The sequence below is a fragment of the Sinocyclocheilus grahami genome, unplaced genomic scaffold, assembly GCF_001515645.1.
Source record: "Sinocyclocheilus grahami isolate Dianchi unplaced genomic scaffold, SAMN03320097.WGS_v1.1 scaffold119.1, whole genome shotgun sequence".
NCBI classification, from domain to species: Eukaryota; Metazoa; Chordata; class Actinopteri; order Cypriniformes; family Cyprinidae; genus Sinocyclocheilus; species Sinocyclocheilus grahami.
In genome coordinates this window covers 980,517-991,756 of record NW_015505298.1, presented here as the reverse complement: position 1 = coordinate 991,756, position 11,240 = coordinate 980,517, and the positions used below count along the sequence as shown (strand labels likewise).

Genomic DNA, 11,240 nt, shown 5'->3' with positions numbered 1-11,240 from the left:
TGCCGGCTGTTCTGACTCACAGACTGTAAGTACGTTTTCATATCTAAAGGATTTGCCACTGATGATTCAAACGCGAGTTTTGGGCAGTGTAGGGTAGCGCTTGTTGTTTGTAATTTCTCCAATCACAAATGCAGACATGGTTTTATGTTTACGCGGTGCGGTGCGATGCAACGCGTAAAAAGACAATATAAGTCATTACAATCTGTAATTATGTCCCCACTGGATGCAACAAATGCCTCGTTTATAATGGGTTTGAATGTTTTTGTCTTGTCGCTCTGGCCGGGACACGGCATCACAATATGGTGAGGGGCGTAACATTTCCATCACACGCTTGAGGGATTCGGCCAATCACTGGATAGCTGGCCAATCAGAGCACACCTCGCTTTTCAGACCGATGAGCTTTGTAAAAATCGACGCGTTTCAGAAAGGCGGGGCATAGAAGAGAAACAATAATGTACAGTATGTGGAAAATAATGTGTTTTTTTTAACCTTAAACCGCATAAACACATTTCATTACACCAAATACACTAAATAATGTTCTTTTTAGCAACATCATATAACCCCTTTAAGTACAACAGAATATTAGTTTCATATTAGTGTTGAGTGAAATTTATATGCATGTAATATTTGTTAAACTGTTAAACTGTGTTTAACTAGCCGTGCAGGGAGAGACTGAGCCCTGTGTTATGGGAAATGTTCCTTATAAATTAGCCTGAATGGATCACATTATCCTCTGCATTACGTCTAAAAAAATTTTGGATTGCCATTATGCCTCCAGTCAATCTAATTTTGTAATGGGTTTCTAAATGAGCGTAGTTCTGTCAGCAGGGCCTGGATAATATGACAAATCATCCCTAACAAACCATGTTTACTGCTTGTTTATGTTTGGTCACTTATGTTTTGTTCCTCTTGAACAGATGATGGCTACGTGAGGATGTTCCTACGTGGACGTCCAATCACCATGCATATTCCAGACCAGCTGAGGGAAAGTTACAGCCTTGACCACAAAGTGGCACTGCCAGAGCGCAAGCTAAAACTTCAGTGGGTGTATCCTTGCAATTGTCTTTTTTTTGTTTTGATTTAGCTAGTTCAGATTTTAAAATTATTTGAGTGAATAATGATGAATTTTGATAGATAAATTGTATTTAACAACGTGTGAATTTTACCATATTAAAAAAGAAGAATTTTATAGGAGATTTGCTTTGCTTATTTACTACAGTCTGTGGAAATGCATTTAGTTTCTTAACACACTCCATTAGTTACGGCTATAGGGGAAGAGACTGCCGTTCCAACCTGTACCTGCTGCCGACGGGAGAGATTGTGTACTTCAATGCTTCCGTAGTGGTGCTGTACAATGTTGAAGAGCAGCAACAAAGACACTATCTGGGCCATAATGATGATGTCAAGTGGTAAATATACATTAAATTGATTTTTAAGAGAGTTTCCACATGCTTTTGTTCAATTATTGCACTGTTAATGAAGATTAACAGCACTGGTTGAACTACTGCAGGAGCAAAATCAGTCCGACTTTGATGTCATACAGGAAAATCATATGCAGATTATTCTCAAACTAGGTCACTGTTCAAAGGTCCATAAGATGTTATCATTGTACTTATCATCTTCATGAACAAATATTTTATACCACTGTATCTCTATCGTTTTGCAAAAAGAGCCAATGTACTCAGGAAGTGTTGCTAGTTTCTCAGCAAATTTGCATTTTTAGGGAAAGATCTTGCTTCGCTTAACAGACTCTTATCTTCAAGATAAGCGAATCCTGCAGTATATTCAAATACACCTGCAATCAAACTAGATCTCTTCTGCCTTCTGTTTTTCTCTTCTGTTTGACTGCAAGGCAATGCTTCTACTATTAGCCATTCAGAGATTATTTTATGTAGATCTCTTCTGCTGTAACAGAGTGTGATCAGCGTCAACATGTTATATGTTGTAAAATATTAGTTAATTAGCATTTGTTGCTAATTAAAATAACACTGGAATGCTCTCTCTGTGACTGTCAAAGTCCCTGCTGGTTTGCAAAACAGTTGCAGCCTGTTTACAGCTTTTTCTGGGATCAGACTGCATTCATTTACGGTTCCCTAGTGAGAGGGGGAGAGAGATGAGGAATCTTTTCTGACAAGCACTGATCCTGACAGTGTTCTCTTTGCAGTTTGGCCATCCATCCAGACATGGTCACCATAGCAACAGGACAAGTTGCCGGAACATCCAAAGATGGCAAAGTTAGTTCACATTTACATTCTGTAGCAGTATAATGATGTGTTGATCTTGCAGCTTGAACCAGCCCTCTGTGTGCTCAGAAACAGACCCATGTGCTAATGAGAACAATTTACATTAATGTTTTAGCAGCTTGCAAAGTGTATTAGCTTTATGAATTAAAGCCTTAAGATATATACTTTTAATCAGGAAGAATGCATTAAATTGATCAAAAGTGACAGTACAGAAATGTATAATGTTAATGGGATTTCTATTTCAATTAAATGCTCTTCTTTTGACGTTTTTATTGTTTAAACAGTTAAGGTTTCATGGTATTCACAAAATATGAAGCAGCAAAACTGTTTTCAACATTGAAAATAATAAGAACTTTTTGCACCAAATCAGTATATTAGAATGATTTCTGAAGGATCGTGTGACACTGAAGACTGAGTAATGGCTGCTGAATATTCAGCTTTGCTATCACAGGAATAAATAGCATTTGAAAATATAATAAAATAGTAATAATACAGTTTTTACTGTATTTTTATTGAATAAATGCAGCCTTGGTAAGCACAAGGCTTTTTTTCATAAACATTTTTTTTTTAATCTCACTGTCCCCAAACTTTTGAACTGTATTGTATGTAAAATAAATATGAGTATATAAAATGAGTAAATAATGATTATGTGAACCATTCCTTTAATCTGTTTTTGAGAAGCTACAATCATATGCATATAACTCAATCGCTGTTTTCCCATCAGGCTTTGCAGCCTCATGTCCGTGTGTGGGACTCCGTCAGTTTGAACACTCTCCATGTGATCGGAGCGGGTGTGTTTGACAGAGCTGTCACCTGTGTTGCCTTCTCAAAGTCGGTAAGCAATCTTTTCCTTTTAAATTCTGGATAAATAATCTGTGCTTTGATGCCTTATTATGAGAAATCTGCACAATGGGTATAGATAATGAATATTTGATAAATGGCTGAATGAACAATGGTATTTTACATGGATATAATACCTCTCCTCTTCACAGAATGGTGGTGCTCATTTGTGTGCGGTTGACGATGCAAATGACCACATTTTGTCTGTTTGGGACTGGCAGAAAGAAAAGCAACTGGCAGAGGTTAAGGTGAGGCAAGGTGACATGCTGTATAAAAGAGTGTGTGGCTGTTGGGAAGAAGTTAATACAATGCAGCAATACTAGACTTTATGTACCGTTTCCTGGCATAGTGTGTCTTGTGTGATAATCTTTTAATAACAGAAAACTGTGTGTCCACAGACCAGCATTTTCTGGAAGTTGTCATGTTTGTTCTCTTAATCTTGTAATGTATTGACTTGCTCCACCTATGAAACTACTTTAGTAACATCACCAATCTCTCTTATTTTTTACCCCCTTCCTTTCCAACTACCGGGCCCTATCCTATTATGCAACACCCACCCAAATAATTTTTTTAATGGAATTTTACATTTCAAGCTGTTTCAGGTAGATTTGAAAGTATTTACATGTTACAAATGCTAAAATCATCATGTTTGCACATAAATATAATAGTTCTAAAAGTGTGCAATTGTCACAGATGTCTTTATGATGTATATGTGCTTACTGGGAAGTAGTAAAAACAAATTGCCACTTCATCAAAGGAAGAATGCGTCATATTTTGTGTAACATGTCCACTCACAATTTTGCAGTGTTCTAATGACTCAGTTCTGGGTGCTGTCTTCCACCCCATGGAAGCCAACCTGATTGTCACCTGCGGGAAGTCTCACATCAACTTTTGGACAATGGAAGGGAGTACTCTTACAAAACGCCAAGGACTGTTTGAGGTTTGCAACATTTACTTTTCTGTATTCCTACAAAAATAGTTGATTGCCTATATGTGAATATTTTATTTAATTTTTTTATTTAATATTATATTGTATTTTATTTTTCATTTGGACGTTACATTGTAAATCCCTGTTTATTATTTAATTTTAATTTTATTTTAAATTCTTTTCTTTTCTTTTCTTTTCTTTTCTTTTCTTTTCTTTTCATTTGGATTTGCATTCCAATTCCCCTTTATTTTAGTGTGATTTAATTTAATTTAAAATTATAATTTTTTCTAAATGCCTATTTATTTTTAATATAAAGTCAGCTTAAAGTGATGCCCTTGAGTGCATATTTTATTTTATAAGTTGCATTCTAAAACCCTATGACACACAAATCTTTTAGAATGATTTTATTCAATGAATTCCTATTTTTGGTGTGCTTTCAGAAACATGAAAAACCCAAGTATGTACTCTGCGTCGCTTTTGCTGGGAATGGAGATGCAATCACTGGAGATTCTAGTGGAAACATCTACATCTGGGCAAAAGGTCATTATATATTTAAAGTGTTTTTTGTTATGCCAGATACCACATTTTAAAGAAATACATTACATTTAATCCACGTTTTTATCTACCGGCAGTTAGACAAACAGTACATCCATCTGTTTGACTGCTGTTGGTAGAGATACTCCCTCAGTGCAGCCTATGATTTGATGATGAACTCTGCTTTAAAGGTGGAAACCGGATCAGCCAGGTGGTTTCGGGAGCCCATGAGGGTGGGATCTTCTCTCTGTGTGTGCTGAAAGATGGAACGCTGGTGTCAGGTGGAGGAAAAGACCGCAGGGTGCTGCTGTGGGACCACGATTACCGTAAAAAGAGTGAGATTGAGGTGAAGTTTTCTTGTTTTTACTAAACAAATAAAAGCTTTACTGGCATTCATAATGAAATCCAGACAGCAATGTTGAACTAGATACTCATTATTAATGATCGCCATGTACTCTTCAATATGACTTTTTGATGTTATCATATTTCTAGTGCTGAAATGTAATCCAGACATTAATTTGTCTTATTTATTAGATCCAGATACATCAGCACTGAATTCACTTTGTCAGAACAATTTGTACAAATCGTGTTTTAGATGAGATGTACAGATTACATGTTCTTTAACATATTTCTCTCTGTGTAATCAGGTTCCCGAGGCCTTTGGTCCTGTCCGCACTCTAGCTGAAGGAAAACAGGATGAGCTGTTTGTGGGAACAACCCGAAACGCTGTGCTACGGGGCTCTTTCTCTGGTTCCCTCACTCCCATTGTTCAGGTATACGTTGTCAGATGATAATAAACTGTGTTTAGATGACTTTTGGCATAATATCTATGCCAAAAGTCAACAAGATCACAAAATGTTTCCTCAGTTTCTTGTAACCAGACCTTTGATAATAAACAGCATATGCTCTGGACCATATTGCAGCTTATATTTGCCAAGATCTGCCCACTTAAACAGGAAGAGACTAGATGTAAAACAACCAACTACAGTTATGTGTGTTTACATGCCTGGTGGGATAGATTAGGCAACAAGAATCTATTCAAGTACAGGGCATGGCCTCTGGGCCTGAGACTGGTTGTTTGGATGGAAAGCTGCCATTCCTAGCCTGGTCTCTGTTTTCTCTCTGTGAAAGGGTCACACTGATGAGTTGTGGGGCTTGGATGTGCATCCCAGTACTGAGCAGTTTGTGACATGTGGTCAAGACAAGCAGGTCTATCTCTGGGACACCTCTTCCCATCTGCCTCTGTGGAGCAAGGCCATTGAGGTTTGTATGAACTCTGTGTTTACTGTTACATTCCAGTAATATGTAAACATAATCAAAAATGATCTCATCTGCTTTGCATGTTTTATTTTGTACACTGTAGTTCACATTGAAGACGAGTGACCATGTTAGACATTTTCAGAATGTTCTGCTATGGATATATAGATTTTGTTTATTTATTTATTTTTTATAATATGTATATTAAAATATTACAAACAAATGCATTGAATAATTATCATATCACCACAATAAATGTTTTATATTTTTATTTTATTTTTACATTGTATAAAATATAATGTTTAAAAAAATATTATTAATTTTTAATTGTTAAATTTTTTTTTAATTATGTTAAAATATAAAAATGAAATGCCTAATTTTAAAATATATTTTATAATATTTTAAATGTATTATAAAATGAAATTTTATTTTTACATTGTATAAAATATATATTTGTAATATTTTTATTGTTTAATATTCATGTTAAAATATAAAAATGAAATGCATATATTTTATATAAAAATATTTTATAATGCAGTTGTAATGTTTTTTTTTTTAACATTGTATTTATTTGTTTTTATTCTAGGACCCTGGGCGTTCTGTTGGATTTCATCCCAGTGGCACTGTGCTTGCTGTGGGCACTATGACAGGAAGGTATGATTGCACATGGGAACTTTATAAGTACAGACTTAATTAACATGTCATAAAGCAGAAACATTTAACAGCTCTGTTTTAAAATTGGGATGTTAATTTCATAACTGTATATTTAATTAAAAACATTTGTAATTATAATATAAGAAATTTTTTTTTGCACCATCTTACAGGTGGTTGGTGCTGGACACTGACACCCGTGATCTCGTCTCTATGCATACAGATGGCAATGAAATCATCTCCGCTGTTAAATATTCTCCAGGTGTGTTTAGTGTTCTTTTGTGCTTTTAGCCATTAGTCACAACTAATCCTTATTCACTGTTGGAATTTTAACCTCCTTTCACTCTTTCAAAATGCATACAAAGTTTCAGGCTGCATTTATTTGATCAAAAATACACTAAAAAACATAAAATTATGAAATCTTATTAGTTTAAAATGACTTGTCTATTTTTATATTTTAAACCCCAAACTTGTGACTGGTAGTGTACGTGTCCAAAATCGCCACTCGCATCCTCTCTGTCTCATAGATGGGGTGTACCTGGCTGTGGCTTCCCATGACAATTTTGTTTACATCTACTCTGTTACTGAGAACGGCAGGAAATACAGCCGTGTTGGCAAATGCACTGTGAGTTCTACAAGGGAATAAATTCATCATCCCAAATCTGGTTCTTTTCATTATAATTAATTGGAGATCATGAGCACACATTTAATACTGTGTCTTGTATCCGTAGGGACACTCCAGTTTTGTCACTCATCTCGACTGGTCCACCGACAGCCAGTTTATTGTCACCAACTCAGGCGACTATGAGATCTTGTTCTGTGAGTTGTTTTCTCACCTAACACCTTTGTCAGTGAATGAAGCTCAGATGTCATGTATAATGGCTGGTTATTTGTTTCCTGTTAAAAAGGGGAGGCATCCAGTGGGAAGCATATTACTAGTGCAGATGCAGTGCGGAATCTAGAATGGGCCACTTCCACATGTGTGCTAGGTTTCAATGTGTTTGGTAAGTCAAACCTTACCCATAATATGGGGGGGAAAACAGTTTAATAATATCCTGTATATATTATCAGTTTAATATACATTTTCCTGGAAATGGCTATGTAATGTTGAAATATTGTTTTTGGGATATTATCAAATTAAGACATTTTTCCTCTACTTGTCCCTTTCCATTTATTTTATTTTATTTCATTTCATTTTATAAGGAATCTGGCCAGAGGGTGCTGATGGCACAGACATTAATGCTCTATGCAAGTCACATGACAACAACCTCCTTGCCTCAGCTGATGATTTTGGCAAAGTGCTCTTGTTCTCTAACCCCTGTTCCCAGCCAAGGGTGAGATTTGTTTTGCATTTTATTTTCAGTATTGGCCATTCTATGCAATCATACTTGATTAAACATTTTTCACTTCATGCACAGGCCCCCAGCCATATCTATGGTGGGCATAGCAGCCATGTGACCAACGTTGCCTTTCTCCATGACGACAGTCATCTTATCTCTACTGGTGGGAAGGACACCAGCATTCTTCAATGGGTGCTCGCTTAGTCACATCTGAGCTGTCCTGCTGCAACCTCACTGTAGACTCCTGCCCACTAGAGGGCAGCACTGCTGTGCCTAATTCTCTTCTCTGCTGTCCTGTTTGCCTTTATTGTGTACTATGTTATTAGGTTTTTCATTACGTGCTGGTGCAGAGTCAGTTTTGTCTCTTGTCCAGATGTATTTACCATGATTGTTTGAGGGGTAGAGACTGAGCTTAAATCAGTGCTAATTGGCAAACTCTAGTACAGGGGTGTCAAACACAATTCTTGGAGGGCCGTAGCCCTAAAGAGTTTTGTTCTAACCCTACTCTTAACACGCATACCATGTCGTTTTCGAATAAGCCTGAAGGACTTGATTAGTTGGATCAGGTGTGTTTAGTTACGGTTGAATCTAAACTCTGCAGGGCTCCGGCCCTCCAGGAATAGAGTTTGACACCCCTGCTCTAGTCAGTGAATTGTACACTTTGCTGAATTACCACCAGAAGGAGCTCTGGTGCAGGATAAGAAGCATGTTGTCTACTGTTGACACTATTTAAGTCTATTTAAAGGGTTTTAGCTGCTATTTGTGTTGCTGACGCCTATAAAAATATATAATGCTGTCACTTAGTGGAGGTTGTATTTGAATATTGGAAGTACATAATAGTACAAGTTGTGGCACTTGGCTTTTGATGCATCTAAGGGTGAACTTATGCTGTGCTTTGCCTTTTATTTGGTAATAAAGTTTCTCACATAGCAATAAATTTCCTTGAAATCCTTGAAGGGTTTATCTTATAACACATCTGATATAAGAAGATTTCAGAATATATATGTATAATTGAACATATCATTCGAATATACTGACTTAAATCATTTAGAATATATTATTTAAATACTATAGATTTTAATATATATATATATATATATATATATATACATATATTTGCATATGTGTGTATTCATATGTATATTAAATACAAGTGTAAAGCTATCTTGCTGTTTTCTTTAGTCCATGCTATTCTATCTCATAGTAGATGTGTATTTAGGAGTATGAACTGTATTTACAGCCAACATTTACATGGAGACAGTCAGAAAGGTCATCGGCTAAAACTTTAAAACATAAACAGCCACCTGCATCACCTACAATTTCAAGTGTTGAGATTCTGGCCAGAACATAAACTCTGCAATGTGTATATCTGGCCCTGCTTTGGGTAAATAATAGTTATTTGTTCATAGTTATTTGGTGTTAATTAAAGCATACTTAGTACTTTCACCTCATTCCAAGTAGGCTATGTGTGGGGTAGTACATATAGACTGTCCTAGTATTTCCTGGAGGCATGAATTGCTTTCTGCAGTGGCAAATGATGAAACTGCAGAACATCTGCCCTTCCATTTCTTTCTTCCTCCTCTCTAATCATACTGTAAGTGTCTTTGGAATTGAATTGGGAAAGTGTCAGCAATATTCTTTACAACCCTCAACTCTTTTGTTGTTACAGCTGAGCACAGCATGGAGGCAGAGTGAGCTCTGGCATCAGTTTACACGAGAAAATGCCTCTGTCTTTTAATTTCCGATTTTATCTGTTGATTAATTATTAGTTGAGCATTGCAGAAATCAAATTCTCTGATGTTCGCTGTGCAACAAGCTGGAATGCCTTTATCTTGACATGCTTCACACACAACAGTGTCCTAGAATGAAAAGAAAAAAAATATTCCTAGCATTAATAGCAAACAGCATTCAAAGAGGAAGTGCCAATCTTGGATGATTGGTTGCTCAGCAACAACAGTAGATATTGGCTTTTAAAACCCTTGTGTGTGGGAGCGTTAATCTACAGCTCTCCAGCTCCTGAATGGAGGGGGAAGTAATATCTGCTTCTTAGTGAAATGAAAAGCTTTTCCCTCTACTTTTTAGACAAACACTTCTTGAGAAGAATTAGCCGGATGGAGCTTGCTCTACCACTGTGATGAGCAGTTACTTCAAGTGTTTTCAGCCTAAGATTTAAGCCAATTGGAGCTCAAAATAGACCTGCTTTTAAGTCATAAAAAGTGGCGGCATTTGTCCAATAAATGTGTTGTACCTAGTTTTATCACCTTTGCTTATTATACTGAAAGAAGAAGCGGAAGCTCTAAAATAATATACAGATAAAGATTACAAAGTAATTTCAGCTCCAATCAATATGCTATCGCCACACATTTATTTGAGTAATGCATGGGATCCAGTAGGCCTACAGTCATGACGTGAGATGCAGGCAGTGGAAATGTGTTGTACCTAGTTTTATCACCTTTGCTTATTATACTGAAAGAAGAAGCGGAAGCTCTAAAATAATATACAGATAAAGATTATAAAGTAATTTCAGCTCCAATCAATATGCTATCGCCACACATTTATTTGAGTAATGTGTGGGATCCAGTAGGCCTACAGTCATGACGTGAGATGCAGGCAGTGGAATGTGGAAAAATGGGATGCGTTTTTAACAGTGGTGTAATGTAACGAAGTAATAATACTTAAGTATTTTTTGGGGAGTATCTGTACTTTACTTGAGTTTTTATATTTCAGCCAACTTTTACTTTTACTCCACTACATTTCCTAATTAAAATGTATAGGCTACTTTTACTCCGATACATTTCCCCGAAGCATATTCGTTACTTAGCCTACTACAAAACAGTCAGAAGTCAGAAGAACACGGACTACAGGAACTCCTAAAAACACCTTTGCTCATGTGCAAACAAGTGCGTGCACAACCGCGGATGATTTAGGGATGGGCGAAACCACTTCTTTTGTTTTCGATACGATACCGATATTTTTCAAGGCAGTATCGTCGATATTGATATCGATACGATACTTCTGAACTAAACTTTGAAATTATGAAATTTATTAAATTACTAAGAGTAAAATGGGTAATGATAACCACTTAACTTTGTTTAAAACGCATTTTAACATTCAATACGCCTTAATTGTAACTTATTAGGTTATCTTTTTGTTTACACATGGTTCAAATATGTTTTTTGTTTACACATGATTCGAATCTACAAATACTACAGTTGAACTATGGTCATTTTAGTAAAACCATGGTTCATTTTCATAAGGGACTGCCAGTGACGGGCTGTTGCATGCATAAAATGCAACCTTTTTTTGACAGTGTATGATTTATATTAACATTACAGAATAGAACATGATCAATATTATCTTTCAACATTCAATTTCAATAAATGTAATTGCACAAACTATGTAGGCTAATTTCAATTTGTTTATTGTGAAACAACTCAAACATATGTT

General features: G+C 36.1%; 1 protein-coding gene across 3 annotated transcripts in view; it reads left to right on the top strand.

Moving 5' to 3' along the window:
- eml2 (EMAP like 2) overlaps positions 1 to 8,728 on the top strand; it is a 20,173-nt gene extending 11,445 nt beyond the window's left edge. For 2 of the 3 annotated variants that reach the window (XM_016278225.1, XM_016278226.1), the window contains exons 6-22: positions 918 to 1,047; positions 1,260 to 1,409; positions 2,165 to 2,234; positions 2,968 to 3,078; positions 3,236 to 3,331; positions 3,889 to 4,023; positions 4,452 to 4,551; positions 4,737 to 4,891; positions 5,193 to 5,318; positions 5,677 to 5,808; positions 6,389 to 6,456; positions 6,627 to 6,715; positions 6,981 to 7,078; positions 7,185 to 7,272; positions 7,362 to 7,457; positions 7,657 to 7,787; positions 7,872 to 8,728. In XM_016278225.1, the coding sequence (XP_016133711.1) occupies positions 918 to 1,047; positions 1,260 to 1,409; positions 2,165 to 2,234; positions 2,968 to 3,078; positions 3,236 to 3,331; positions 3,889 to 4,023; positions 4,452 to 4,551; positions 4,737 to 4,891; positions 5,193 to 5,318; positions 5,677 to 5,808; positions 6,389 to 6,456; positions 6,627 to 6,715; positions 6,981 to 7,078; positions 7,185 to 7,272; positions 7,362 to 7,457; positions 7,657 to 7,787; positions 7,872 to 7,997 (1,901 nt within the window). In that variant the 3' untranslated portion in view covers positions 7,998 to 8,728. The remainder of the gene's footprint in view (positions 1 to 917; positions 1,048 to 1,259; positions 1,410 to 2,164; positions 2,235 to 2,967; positions 3,079 to 3,235; positions 3,332 to 3,888; positions 4,024 to 4,451; positions 4,552 to 4,736; positions 4,892 to 5,192; positions 5,319 to 5,676; positions 5,809 to 6,388; positions 6,457 to 6,626; positions 6,716 to 6,980; positions 7,079 to 7,184; positions 7,273 to 7,361; positions 7,458 to 7,656; positions 7,788 to 7,871) is intronic. The other variant, XR_001609701.1, reaches the window with a different exon arrangement.
- Positions 8,729 to 11,240: the final 2,512 nt, after the last annotated feature.